The sequence below is a fragment of the Crocuta crocuta genome, unplaced genomic scaffold (genome assembly GCF_008692635.1).
Source record: "Crocuta crocuta isolate KB4526 unplaced genomic scaffold, BGI_CrCroc_1.0 scaffold72, whole genome shotgun sequence".
Taxonomy (NCBI): domain Eukaryota; kingdom Metazoa; phylum Chordata; class Mammalia; order Carnivora; family Hyaenidae; genus Crocuta; species Crocuta crocuta.
In genome coordinates, this window is record NW_027529427.1 from 6351942 (window position 1) to 6366975 (window position 15034).

General features: G+C 50.1%; 1 protein-coding gene across 1 annotated transcript in view; it reads left to right on the forward strand.

Moving 5' to 3' along the window:
• Nucleotides 1-15034, forward strand: part of IQSEC3 (IQ motif and Sec7 domain ArfGEF 3) — a 109661-nt gene that overhangs the window by 54012 nt on the left and 40615 nt on the right. Inside the window, 2 exon segments of the mRNA XM_077759026.1 lie at nucleotides 2660-2939; nucleotides 14339-15034. Coding sequence (XP_077615152.1) covers nucleotides 2660-2939; nucleotides 14339-15034 — 976 coding nt within the window.

The following is a 15034-nucleotide window of genomic DNA, read 5'->3' on the forward strand; positions in this document are numbered from 1 at the left end:
TGTGTGTGTGTGTGTGTGTGTGCGTGTGTGTGCGCTCATGCATGCATGTGCATGTGCCAGAGATGACAGGGGTCTCCTAACCTCCAGGCCCTATGAATGAATTCAGGAGATAAGACCTTGGAGTCTGTCTATATCCAGAGGTGTGGACCACAAAGAAGGCTATTTTTAAAATTTGTTTTGGTTTAACACAAGTAGTTTATTTGAGACAAGGTGACTCCAAGAAGTGCCAGTACAGGAATGGGGGATGAGACACAGAAGAGAAGGAAGCCAATATATGTTCATTAATGATTGGGTCACTGCTTTCGCCACTGGGTATTTTAGAGAGATGGTGTGGAATGTGCGTTAGAGTTATTCTGCTCAAGGGATGAGGAAGCCAGAGTATTTACCTACCTGCCTCCATCACCATTGGTCGAGTACTGCTATTGGGGGGCATCAAAGCTCCCAGAACCTCTTGCCAAACACACTCCAGCAATAAAAGAAAGAATAGGGCTATTTTAAAAGGGTATGTAGTCCTGAGTAGCCACCAGTTCTCTAAAGATTCTGGAAAACCTTTTGGGGTGAAGAGGCTTGGGCATTAAGCACCAAGAACAGTCTGGAGAAGAGATGGATGAGACTGAATGGTGCCTCCCAGGCCCTGGAGGCAGGTTGTGATAGGAGAGGGAAGGGCTATTTCTGTGTGTCCTATGGGAAGAATGGGTAAGTCTTACGACAAGAGAAGTTGAAGGTTTTTAAAGAGAACTTCTTGGTAATACTGGTAAACAACAACAACAACATATTAGACACCTAGAGTCGTCCCACTATACAGCTTAATTAATGGCCATACAAAAAATGATGGAGGAAAGAAGCATGCATACAGAGGGTTTCCTTAGGGAGTTTGAGGCTCCTTGTTGCTAGGGTGGACCAATGGGCTCTCCTTTATGGGAGTGATGAGGCTGGGGAGTGTGGGAGGCTAGATGTACATTGGGTGGAAGGGTTCTTCACCCATACTTGGTTATTCTAGTACCAGGAGGCTTCAAAGTTGGGTGGAAGCAAGAGGAAGAGGTATCTTTTCTGCCATGATTTGGGGACACCTTACATGAAGGCAAAGCTGTAGAGGAAAAAAGCCCTAAGTATTGCCTGGCCCTCAGATCAGGGCCACCCCATCCCCTGAGCCCCTGATCCTTATCCGTAAAAAAGGGAATCAGAGGGCTGGACTAGATGACATTGGAGTCCCTTCTAGTCCTGATCTTCTATCTCTGTCTGCTATCTCTTGACTCTTGCTCTCTCTTCAATTCAGCCATCAACAAGTATTAACTGAGTACTGATCATCTGCCCAGTATTAAGAGATAGAATATAAGCCCTAGTCTCTAAGAGGGGTTAGATGCAGGACATGAGTTAACACTTACTGAACACTTACCCTGTGACAGGCAGTGTGCTAAACACCTTATATATACAGACTCCTCTCCCCTCACCATAACCTCATAAATAGGTATTAGTACCTGCACCATACAAATGAGGAAACCAGAAGATGGGCTCAGAGGAAAAGCAACTTAACTGAAGCTACATGGTGGAAGAGTATGGATTTGAGCCCATGCTGTAGCCACGATGCTTCTGCCCCTGGGAAATAGAGACGGACTCTCTAAATGCAACCCTAGTGTGCCAGCAAATGGAGCAGTCAAAGCTGGAGTCACTTGGGAAGGCTTCATGGACAGGTGGCTTAGCACTTGGCTTTGAGGGAGGGGTAGACGTAGGAGACTGGCCAGGGAAGGGAGCAACCTGAGTGTATTAATTCCCCAGGGCAGGCTGGGGTATGGCGGCTCCAGTTAGCAGGTACCTCCTTAGAGTAAGGAGGTGGGCAGCAGCTACAGCTTAGCCTGCTGGTGGCTCCATGGGAGGGGAGGAGAGGCCAGGAGCCAAAGACAGATGCTCCTCTAGACCCAGCAGGGCAAGCACCCTTCTCTTCACAGACCCAGCCCCAAAAAGCTGGTATCCACCTGGCCTCAGGGGGGCTTTATGCTCAGACCAGGTCTGTAAGCATCACTCCTTCCCCACAGTCATCTGGGCAGTATAAAGATAGAGCTGGTTCAGTGTGTGCATCAGCTTCTTTCCAGCTGCCTAAGCCACTGACCGGGTAACTAGACCACTGATAATGATGATAGTTAACACTTACATATAGCAAGGACCATAATCCAGGCACTGTCTTAAGAACTTTAGCTAACTTAAGTCTTCCAACATCCTTATGAGGTAGGTACTGTTACTGTGCCCATTTTATAGATGGGAAAACAGAGGCACAATGAGGTTAAGTAGCCCGTTCAGGTTCCCATAACTAATAAGAGTCAGAGTCCAGATTCCAACCCAGGCAGTCTACTCTTACCCACTCTGCTCTACTGCTTCTAAGCAGAGGTTCATGAGCTCTGATCATAGCTGCTCCTTTCCCCTGCCTGAGATACCCTCCCCAAATTCAGGCTCTCCTCCTTGCCTGAAGTTCTTCCCTGCCAGGGTAGCCCCTCCCTAGAGGTGACCTCAGGAGGCACGCCCACAAGCCCCCACCACTAGAAAGGCCCATCGCTGCCTGAAAGGCCAGGCCAGAGTGCGCAGTCTCTCTCCTCACCCCCGCACCCACATGCACCCTGTCCCGCTCCCCACCCCCCAACCGAGCACCGTTGCCTTTTGTTCACAGCGATGGCTCCTGCGCCCAGGCCGGTGGGGGCATGGAGGACTCCGTGGTGGCAGCGGCGGCGGTGGCAGCCGGCAGACCCAGTGCCCATGCCCCGAAGGCTCAAGCCCAGGAGCTGCAGGAGGAGGAGGAGCGGCCGGGGGCGGGGGGTGCCTCCTCGAGGGCTGGCTCCCACCGCGCGGTCTCCCCCGGCCGGCAGCAGCCTGCCCTGGCGACGGCGCTCTGCTCCCACGCCCCTAACGCCTCCGATTACGAGCTCTCCCTTGACCTAAAGAATAAACAGGTACCCAGGGCCTCCAAGGGGGGCGGGGAGGGTGGTGAAGGGGTCCTGCCCTCGGGAGCTATCCAGGGTATCTCCCCACTTGGGCCCACCTCTGCTGTGCTGCAGGGACACCTCTTTTGCCACTAGTTCTTCCAAATGGAGCTAAGTGTTCTACCCATCCCTGTAGCCCAGTTTGTCAGGCAAGCAGCCTTTACCCAGCCTGGGCCACACCCTTGCAATGCCTGTCCCTTAGGCAGTGTGTCCAGGGGTCTGCTCTTCTTGCTATGGGCAGGACGCCTAAATTGCACCCAGGAACCTCTAGGCAGGTGGCCCACTGATCTCTGGGGAAGCCCCTACTTCCACCTGCTGCTTAGAAGAGGTAGCCCACTTACATGTCCACCCAAGGAGCAAGCCCCATGTGTAGGCACATATAGGTTCAAATGAGCTGTAAAGACAGTGGTCTCCTCTCAGTAGACTGAGGATTCCCAAGATAAACCAAAGTCCCCTAGTGGAGAACAAATCCCGTGTGTGTGTGTGTGTGTGTGTGTGTGTGTGTACACTCATGTGCATATGCTTAGAGAAAGACATAATGACTGAATTTTGTTAAGAGCATTGAACTTGGAGCTGTAGACATAGGACCCAACCCTTGGTCTTGCTCTAGTTAAGCCTGTGACTTTGGGAATGCCAGTTAAGCACTCTGGGCACTGGTTTCTCCATCACGAAATTGGGAATTAGACCTTAAATCATTTCCAAATGTGTAGATTCTAAAGAACCATTCTTTAACTCAACGGACAAAGTGAGTATTGGGAAGGAAAGCTAGTAGAAAGGTCACTAAAACTGAGTCAGGCCAAACCAACCTCATTTCTTTCCTTCAGCATCAAGTCCAGCTCAAGTGGAACATCTGGCTTTCAGTAAAGTATTTAACAAAATCTCCCATGATATATATGTGGACAAATAGGAAGTGAATTGGATGACAATACAGTCAGGTGGGTTGTTTTCAAACAGAATTCTCAAAAAACATTGATTTTTTTCATCAATGCCATTTCCTGGGGCCTTGAGTGGTGCGCTGTTCGTGGTCCAGTTCAGTTCAATCATTTTTGACAAGGCACTACTTTCTAATGACACAAAGCTAAAGGAAACAGCTAATAAAACACTAATTCTTAGTGATAGAATCCAAGATTTTGTAGAAATCTCATCTAGACATAAAGGTTTAAATGAAAAAGTCTAAATGAAACAGGAAAAGAGCTAAAGTTCTGTTCTTAGCTTTGAAAAGCCCACAGCATTAGTATAAGATAAGCAGGCTTGGTCCTGGGAGAGAGACTTTAGGGCTTCAGTTGATGAAGCTCAAGATGAATCAATAACCAGTGGGGAGGCTGCCAAAGAAGTGAGTACAGCAGCCTCCAGAGAAGGGTGGATAAAGCCCCCAGTAGAGGAGAGCAGCTGGCTGGAGCCACACACTGGTTTCTGGTCAGGGCCTGTCTGGAGCCTGTCCTTGGTTTTTGGGGCTTCATTTAAGACGGAAGTAAGAATCGTGAGGATTTCAAGGTTCTCCTAAGAAGGAAAATAGGATTGGCTGGAGTCATATGGAGAAATTGTAGACATGAAAACAAGTTTTAAATACGGAAGAGCTGGCATGTGAAAAAGGGATTTGATATATTTTCTATCATTTCAGTCAAAAATAGTGGTACTAACGTATGAAAGCGACAGGAAAGGAAGCTTTTAGCTCAATTAACAATTAGAGCTGTTAAAAATATAGGAAGTCCTGCTTGTGAGGTAGTGAGTTCTGTGTTACCGGGAATGCCCAGGCAGGGGCTGGAACAGTCCATCTGGAACACTTCAGTGGGATGTGGGTGGTCAGTTGGCCCAGATAAGAAGTCTTCTCAGTTCCACATGACTCTGCTCCTTGAGGACAGAGATCATCTCCTACCCATCTTGATACCCTTCCCCCAGCATCTAGGAGAGTTTCTTGAACACAGTAAGAGCCCACTGAGTGAATAATTTTTGAGTAACTATGATGTGCAAAGCAACAAGAGAGTAGAGTAACAAAAAGAAAAAAATGCTCCCTATGTGCCCCCAAGGAAACTGCAGTGCAATTTAATGACTATCTGGTGACCGATACCAAAGGAAACCCGTACCTCAGCTTGGGTAGGAGAGTTAGTTCAATTCTGACCGATGAGGTGGGATGTGAAGAGCGGTACAGGCCTCTGATTGGCATCACGGGCCTTTTAATAGTAGACATCATTCTGAGACATGGCTTTTCATGTCAAGCCAGCAGGGGTGGGGCAGGATTGTTGAGGGTGTGACAGGTGCCTTTATGCTGAGTGAACCCAGCCTCAGGAAACAACCCATCTCCTCTGGATCAAGTATCTCTCTAGGCCAAGCATAGGCTGGGGGCAGAAGGAACAGGGCAAAAAGGGGGGGGGGCGTGGCTAGAGAAGAGTGATTAAAAACACGACACACATTTATAAGAGACTGAACTCAACTCCTGTCTCTTCTGCAAATGAACTGTGTGATCTTGGGCAAGTTGCTTAACTTCTCTGGGCCTCAGTTGTCTCTTAACTCTTTGGGGCTTTGTACATGCTATTCCGTGTGCCTCTACCACTAACATTCCTGCTCCTCCTCACTTGGCACTTGGCCTTGATTACTCCTTCTCTTACTTTAGGACAGAATTTTTGTTCTCCTTCCTCCTCCCTGGCAGCTTTCCCTGTCCTCCCAAGGCTGCATTGGATGCCCCTTCCCAGCAACCCCCTAGTATGCAGGGATTCCCTGTCGCAGCCCTTTAGCCCTGTGTCATCATTTCCTGTTGACTTGACTCCTCCTTGAAGGCAGGGCATGTGACTCATTATTCATCGTTATATCCCCAATGTCTGCCACAGTGCCTGGCATGAAGAAGGTATGCTCTGGGATAGGAAGGGGAAAATACTAAGTTAGTGACCTGAAGGGAGAGAGGTGAATGAAGCCTGGGTCCAGGACTGGACTCTGCTTTAGGTTTCTTTGAGATCTAGGAGTTAGTGTCTGATTCTGTCATCCCCACCAGTCATGCAAATCCTACAGTACTTGTACTGGAAGGATCTTGAACAATCATTATCTCCCACTCACCATCAGCCAGTCCAGAATCCCAGGCACTGCCCGTGGCTCCTTTCTGTCCCCACACCCCTCCCCCTGGATCTGCTCCATCCCCAAGCCCCCTGATGCTACCTCTTAACTATTTCCCAAATTCTACTTTCTCCTGCCAACCCCACTGCCCCCCCTCCAGGCTAGGCCACCATCACTTCCCATCTGAGCTCCTGGGGAAACCCCCACAGGTTCTCCTACTTGGAGCTGTGCCTCTCCTAACCTGATCTCCACCCTTCAGCTGAGCCCTCTTTACAGATGGCACACCAGATCATGGTATTTTGCTGTGTGAAAGCCTTCCGTGGCTCCTCACCATGTGTAGGACAGACTTCTCCAGGTTCTTCTACCACCTGACGCAACCCCACAGCCTGCCCCACGCCCATGCAGGGTTCCTGCCATCCCCACTTATCTTTCTCCTGAGCTCGGTGCTATGGTTTGCCTCTGGACCTTGGCATATTTTATTTCTTCTGCTGGGAATACTCACCACCTGCCCCCCATCACACTTCACCTGGGTGATCTCTATTCATACTTCATGTCTCAGGTTAGTATCCCCGAGCCTGGGTGTGTGCTTTGACTGAGTGCTTCACTACTGACTCCATGCCATCTGGTAGCTGTCCCACTCATACATAAGGCAAGGATTATGTCGTTCTCAGAGCTGTTGCATCGTCTGAGCTGATTGTGCACAGAACACCTCCAGAGCTGCTGGTTACTTTGGTCTGTGTGAGGAGTGAGCGCTCCCTAGAGTACTGTGTTAGGTGATCTGCTGCTCTTGCTCACTCACTTCTGTTTCCCTACACGCAGCACAGTCCCAGGTGCCTAGGACATGCTCCGTTCTGGAGGAACACATGAGAGGAAGAGAAAGGAAGGAAGGAAGGAAGGAAGGAAGGAAGGAAGGAAGGAAGGAAAGAAAGAAAGAAAGAAAGAAAGAAAGAAAGAAAGAAAGAAAGAAAGAAAGAAAGAAAGAAAGAAAGAAAGAAAGAAAAAGAAAAAGGAAGGAAGGAAGGAAGGAAGGAAGAGAAGGTGGGTGGGAGGAAGAAGCCTGCCTCTGGGCTTCCCTGTTCTCCCAGCCCCCAGGGCCTTGCCCCATAATCACAGTGGGAAGAAGTGCCAGCTTCTCTGGGACAGCTTCTCCCATCCTCCATGCCCTCTGCCCTCAGCTCCCTCACTTCATCTCACAGTGAGCCTTGGGGCTACAACCTAGGGGGACAAGGAGGGAGCATGCAGATTCCTTTGGAGGGCCCCTTAGGGAAGTGGTGTGGCAGGGATACCTAGGGCACCCGAGTGATTTCCAAATTCATTCAGGTTCTGTAGGGAGTTTGTATGCTGTTCTGTGCCTCCATTGATGAGCATCCCACTGGAGCTCATGTGGGATGTCCAAATGGCATCACTGTGTATGCTGTCCAAGCCAGGGGACCGTGCAGCTATAGTCAGTAGCATCCAGACCTGCCCCTCAGCCAACTCAGGTCCTGGGTGGAAGCCATGCTCTCTTTTTGGAGAGCAGCCCCTTCCACAACAGAACTCCCATACCCAAGCCTCAGGGTCCAGCCTCACCAAGGGGGTACCTCTCAAGGAGAAATGGTGTCCACATTTCCAATTCTCTGGGCTCCCACTTCGTCATTTGTGAAATGAGGGATTGTACCAGAATATCTAAGGCCCCTTTCTTCTCTGAAGGCAAGAATCCCACCAGCGCATGGAGGGCACCTGAGGATCGACCCCCAGAGGATGATGGTGAAGGCAGTGCTCATCAGGGGTAATCCTTCTGTTCACTGGCATCCAGTTCAGGGAACAATATTGCGTAGCTGTTCTGTGCAAGGCCTGGGATACCACAGTACCAAAGACACAGTCCCAGTCCTCAGAGAGCTCATTCCAGAGGTGGCCACTGACATGTAACCAGTACTCGCTAGCACTAATAGCATTAACTATGTGCCGGACATCCCAGTGAGCTAGGTACTACTACTATCCCCATTTTAGGAATGAGAAGATCGAAGCTTAGCAATATTAAGTAACCTGCCCAAGGACACATCCCTAGGTGTGCATTCCTGGTGCAGCCAAGACTGGGACTCCACAGTCCTTGATTTTATCCAGAGTCTTCCACAGCCTCCTCATCCCAGTGAAGAGGTAGGTTCCAAGGAAGCAGTGCACAGGGCTCTGTGGGAGCACTGGAGACAGCAAGGAGCCCAACCTGGGGTTCACATCAGGCTCCCCGCAGCAGCTCTACCTGAGACAGTGTCTGTGATCCAGGAGTAGCTGAGCTGTGGTACCCGCCTCCCAGACCCCTAGCTGGCTGTAGTCAGAAGAGGTTCCCAAGAGCAGCCCTGCTCCTAGGCAGGTCTCAGTGCCCTGCTGTGTTGAGCATTTGCTGTATTTTGGACAGCTGGACAGGGACGTGGGCATGCAGGGAAGACACAGGGCTCACAGCCTGCCCAGTGCAAGCCGGCTTCCCCTTGGAGGCTGCCCTAGCCTCTCCCAGCTCCTCTCTCCCCACCCTAGACTGTCTGCTCCTAAGCCTCACATAAGGCTTCCCTTGCCAAGTTCTGCAGGCTCCTTCCATGTAATGCTTTAACATTCTCAGCTGGGAAATCTTGGATCAGAGGAAATCCTTGCTCACATGTGAAAGCCACCCCCAACCCTGGCCTGGCTTCCCCATTCCTCAGCATGGCAGCCCCCCAGCTAGCTGCTCTTCCTCCTTCACCCTGACTTGGTGGCCATCTCTCAGTGGCCCTTCTCAGGCTCAGCTGCTGCAGCAGCCTGAAAAGAGGGAGCATGTTCTAATTAACACTGAGAGGCTCATTAGACAGACAGAGCCCCCTGAGCCCCCCTCCACTGCTTCTTCTGGCAGAAGCAGAGAGATTGCTCTCTTGGGAGGAAGCGAGGCTACAATTACCCATGATTCATGGGGTTTAGGGAGAAGTGAGCTGAGCTGCTCTTAGGCCTGTGAGCGCAGAGACCCCTCCTCACCCTGGGGGCCACCCCCCACCCCCCATATCCAACTCTCTTAGCTCTCTGACCTGGCTCTGGTTAAGAAAAAGGCTAGGAGGGTTGGGAGGGCCAGGTTGGGTGGACAGATCTGACCTGGGACACTGCCAAATTACTGAGCCCTGTGGGAGGGAAATGTATGTGTGTGTAAGCGAGTGGGGGGCAGGGGGAGGATGCAGCATTTGACCCCAAGCCCGGATCCGGAAGAGAGCCTAGATTTTTATTTCTCCTGGGACATAAGACAGGGTTGAGTTTAGTTCATGTCCACAAACATTTATTAAGCCCTAACCATGGCTCTGGCTCAACACTGGGCACCAGGAATGTAGCGACAGATAATACCATCCTTCCTATAAGGTACAGTCTGTGGGAATACAGAGAGCGTGGAGGGCAGCTGCAAAGGATGGGAAAGAAACAGTAGGAGCCAGTGCAGGCTGGGGCTGCAGCAGGCTTCAGGCTGGAATAAACAGGAGAGGGTTGTGTTAAACGCACTGGAACAAATGGAAAAGATCCAACATCTGAATTCAAATGCCATAGTGAGCCGTTGCGTCTTGCCAGGCTCTGGGCTAGGTGTTGTCCATGGATCAGGGGTCTCGAATAACTTATGCTCTACTGGAATCAGGGTAGGGGGCGTGGAGAGAAGGAAGGGTGGGTTAGTTAAATATCACAAAGATTAGTGGAGAAAACTGGGCATCAGAAAGAAGTAAGAAACAACATTCTCCACTAGCACCTGAAGCAGTGAGATCCCTGTCTGGTTAGGGAACTGAGGATGCTTCATGGAGGATGCCCATTTGAGGCAGGTCTTGAAGAAAGGGGAGAATGTCATGGGCTGAGGGACAAGGCTGAGCTAATGCTCAGAGCAGGAAAGCCTCGTGTGGGCGGGGGGAGGAGCAGGAGTCGAGCCCAGCATGTACAGAGGCGTGATGTAGTAGTAGAAGGTGGGAGGTAGGCTGAGGCCAGATTGCTCAGGGTCGGAAGACCAGCAGGAAATATTTATATACTTATTTTGGGCAATGCTTTCAAGCAGCTGAAGGCCTGTGTTCGTACCTGCTCTTCAAGAACCTTGATCAGGGTAATGTAGCATAGGGTGGATGGTGGGTGTGAGAAGGGAGCAGTGAGGCGGTGGGGAGGCTGCCAGAGTGGTCCAAGTGGGGAGTCAAAGACAGCCCCACGTGGCAACAGTCTGATGGAATGGTCAGGATGATGCAAAAGGTTGTAGGGGTGGGACAGGTGGTCAAATAAAGACTTTGAGGCTGACGAATGCAGAAGGTGGGCGAAGGAGGACACACGGACAAATGCGAGGTTCTCAGACTGGAAAGCATAGTAGCCGAAGTGCTGCAAGGCAAATAAAGAAATCATCAAGAGCTGATGTGGGGAGGACATCAAAGACATCTTGTTGGGGGCAAAACAGTGGCTTCGTATAGGTGAACAAAGGGATCCATTGGCTGTTGGAAATGCAAGACTAGGATCAAGCCTAGGAATTGAAATCTGAGAATCACTCACCTAATCATCATTGTCATCAAATAGCTACCACTTAGTGCACACCTATTATGTGCCAATTTCATATGAAATCACTCAATTCTCATAACAGGCTACAGAGTCAGCAGGATTAGCTTCATAACAGATAAGAAAACTTAGAGTCAGAGATGTTAGGAAACTTGTCCAAGGTCAACCAGCAGGGAAGAAGCAGATCTGGGACTGATCATCTCCCCTAAGGCTTGTTCATCAGCCCATTAAAGTACAGTGAAGTTGTAATAGTGGACAAGTTTCTCACACAAGAGGTGAGAAGATACTAGCCTGCAGGACAGCTGTAGAATTGCCACAAAGGCTCTGCTGGAGATACTTTCCCTCTTAATTAGTTGTTATTATCAGCTACCAGAGGTTGCTCTAATGACTTCCAATGTAGAAGTCATGGAAGATGCCCAGAAGTGCATGGGAAAATAATTCACATGTGTCTGCAGAATGCAAGATGGCACTCATACGACTTGTAACTGACATGCTTAGGGATTTTGAGGCCAGAATACAGGATGGAAGTTCTGTGTGGAAGCAGGCAAACCAAGGTAGACTGGGTCATGAGAGCTGAGGTCCGAGTTTCAAGGTGATAAAAAATACCAAGAGCTGCAGAAAAGAGGGAGGAGGAAGGTTGAGGATGGGCCATCATGTTTCATGATGAAAGGTCTCTGGTGACCTTCATGAGAGTCATTTTAGAAGAGCAGTGGTAACAGGAGGCCGACCCTGGAGACTCAGGGCATACAGACTTGGATCAGCAGTTCACCATTTGCTCATGGAATGAGGCAGAGGGTGTAGACTAGTGTTCCAAGAGGTTTGGTGGAAAACAGAAAGAAAGACATTGGGCTAGTGCCCCAGAGCAGGGGAGTCAAGAGGAGTTATGATTTAGCCTGGGGAGATCTGGGAGGGTCTATAGGCAGGTGGAAAGGGGCCAGTGATACAGTGGAGTTTGGAAACACAAGTGAAATGCATCAGCTCCAGGAGAAGAAAGTTATGGGTTAATTAGGAGATTTTTGAGAGTCACAAAGATAACTTTGCAATTAATTCTTTAATGTATTCAATAAATACTCATTAAAGGCCTACTGTGTGCTGGGCACTCTCCAAGCACTGGGGATAAAGCAGTGAACATGGCAAAGTCTCTGTCTTCATGGGGCTTACAATATAGTGGAGGATTTGATGAACCAGATTCAAGATATTTAAATCTGGTCTTCTTCTCTGCTTGGGGACACTGGGGACATTGGTTGGTAGAAGTCTCCTAGGGTTAGTTCAGTCAGCCTTCTGCCTCCAGGTAGGATGATATTGTGCCAGGGGGATGGACATCTTTACTATTCTGGAAACATTTCAGGTGACGGGATTTCATACCTTCCCTCTGTTGCCAATAGCATCTCATAACCTGAAGAGAATGCCCTTGGGCCTAGGGTTTCCCTCAAAATGTGAATAGTCCAGGTGAGAAAGAAATATGAATTCCTGCCTGGCGTCAGTTTTTCATGGGACTCGAGGAGGGATAAGAGGGCAACAGAAATTAACAGAGGAGGCAGTTAAGTGGTCAGTTTCCCTCACTGTCTATAACTTCTCTTTGGAGGACTCTCCTGCTTAGTTAAGACCAGTCTCCATTCCAGAGCTCAGGGAGCCTGCCAGAGTTCTGCAGGGAGACTGAGCTGAGCTCTCTCCCCTCTGACATGATTTCTGCAAAAGTAGCAATGAAATGCCTCTGAGATATCAGAAACTTCTATGTTTCTCTGGAGATCGTGGGTGCTTGATAAAATCCCATAGGCAGAATTCTGATGGCCCCCAGATTCCTGATGCCCCGCCCAGATTCTTGCCTCCTGTGTGCACACCCTCTATTATCCCCTTCCCTTGAGTTGGAATGGGACTAGGGAGTATCATAGGATATCACTTCTTTTTTTTTTTTTATGTTTTTTTTTTTATTTATTTCTAGGAGAGAGAGAGANCAGTTGACCTTGACCTAATCCAAAGGAAAATCATCCTGGGTGGCCTGACCTAATTAGGTGAACCCTTTAAAGGAGGTGAAGCCGCAGAGCCACTCTTCTGGTTGCCCTTAAAAGGCCAAACTACCATTTGGCTGAGAACAGCGGGTAGCTGTAAGTGAGGACCTCAGTCTTAGAATCTCAGGAAACTGAATTCTGCCAACAACAATAAGCCTGAAATGGGACCCTGAGCCTTGTGTGATATTGCAGTCCCAGCTGACATTTGATTTCTTCCAGGTCAGATCCCAAGCACAGAACCCAGTTGAGCCATGCCCAGACTTCTAACCTACATAACTATGAGCAAATAAGTGGGTATTATTGTAAGCTGCTGAGCTTGTGGTAATTTGTTATGCAGCTATAGCTGACTAATACACTTGGTATGATTTTTAAGAGTACCTTGAAGGCCCCATGAGGATCATGAAGACATTCTTCTTAAGGCCTTGTACCTTGTGACATGCAAACACTTCTGAGGGGAATCATATAGGAGGCCTTATTGGCCACTCAAACCTTAATAAGCTGAAGTTTCCCAACTATCTTCCCAAAGGACAGCTGGATTTGGGAAGAGGAACAGCATAATGCCACTAGGTTTGGGGTTGGGAAGGGCCTTGAATGGCGAGGCGGAAGAGCTGAAGACAAGACTGAGGTCATCTCCTTTTACCTGGGATTGTCCCCGGTGTTTCGGGTTGTATCTGTGAGAGTTCCCGGGCTAGAAGGGTGCCTCTGCTGGTCCAGCAGTGGAGGGGGGGGTCACCCACAAAGAGGGAGCCCAGGAGATTGCTGAGGTTGTGAGATTGTGTCACTCCAGCTGCCGTCCCTGGTGAGCCGGGCGGGGCAGGAGGCAGGTTGAAGCATGGTACTGAGGGAGGAGATTGGCCTTTCTGTCTGTTTCACTTCATGTTCCTGGGAAACATGGTGAAATGTTATTGGTTGCTCACATCTCATCTATTCAGCATCTACTATGTGCCAGCCCTTAGGCTGGGTACTGGCAACACAGAATTAATCAAACCCCAATCTCAATCATTATGATGATCCTGGGCCAGGAATTTCTGCAACGCACTGATGGGAATGCTGAGGAAGAAGGCAGGTGAACAGTTATAGTGGCAAGGTTTTTTTTTAGTTTGTTTTTTATTTTTTCAGTATTTCTGTTTAATTTTTAATTTTATTATTTTAAATATACACTCAAGTAGAAAGACTACTTTAGTAAACTCCCAGATCATTAATATTGTTTCATCTACCAGTTCCACTTTTTTTGATGGGGTATTTTAATACAAATTCAAGATGTCACGTATGTCACTCATAAGTGTTTCCAGACGCATCCCTGATACGAACATTTAAAAATGACCACCACAGAGGCTCCTGGGTGGCTCTGTCATTAAGCCTCTGACTTCGGCTCAGGTCATGATCTCACACCTGATGAGTTTGAGCCCCGACCTTGGCTCTGTGCTGACAGCTCAGGGCCTGGAGCCTGCTTCAGCCTGTCTCCGTCTCTCTCTGCCCCTCCCCCGTGTGTGCTCTCTCTCTCTCTCTCAAAAATAAATAAACATTAAAAAAAAGTAAATTTTAAAGATTTTAAAAAATTAAAAATAACCACGACAACAGCATTATCTGACTACCAGAAGCAACACACCTGTCCCCTGCCCCCAGGACGTGGCCAACCCCTGGAAACCAGTCCCACATTCTACCCCTCTAGGTATCTGGCATCTCAGGCCATGACATGCTAGGAGTTTTCAGACTTAGCCCCTCGGTACCCGCCAGCTGTGCATTGCCGGGCCCCACCAAGGCTTAGGTGGGGACTCCAGTCCTAACTGGGTCCTTCCTCTCTGGTTCTTTTCGCAGATTGAAATGCTAGAACACAAGTACGGGGGCCACCTGGTATCCCGGCGCGCCGCTTGCACCATCCAAACCGCCTTCCGCCAGTACCAGCTCAGCAAGAACTTTGAGAAGATCCGCAACTCCCTCCTGGAGAGCCGCCTGCCCCGGCGGATCTCCCTGCGCAAGGTGCGCGCACCCACAGCCGAGAGCCTGGCCGCCGAGAAGGCGCTCATGGAGGGCTACGGCCTCATGCGGCTGCCGCTGGTGCGCTCACCCTCCCTGCCGCCGACCTTCGCGGACACGCTCACCGAGCTGGAGGACTCCTTCACCGAGCAGGTGCAGTCCCTCGCCAAGTCCATCGACGACGCCCTCAGCACCTGGAGCCTCAAGACCATGTGCTCCCTGCAGGAGAGCGGCGCGTACCAGCTCCACCAGGCCCTGCACGCGGGCGCGGGGCCACCGGGCCTGGAGGCTGAGATGCGGGAGCTCGATGGTGCCTGCCCGGCGCCGGGGGAGGAGGCCGCCGAGGCCGCCGGCCTGCCCCAGAGCCACGGCAGCACCCTCATGATGGCTTTCCGCGACGTCACCGTGCAGATCGCCAACCAGAACATCTCTGTCTCCTCTGCCACGGCTCTGTCGGTGGCCAACTGCCTGGGCGCGCAGGCCGCCCAGGCCCCGGCGGAGCCCGCTGCGAGCAGAGCGGAGCAGGGTGGAGCCCCG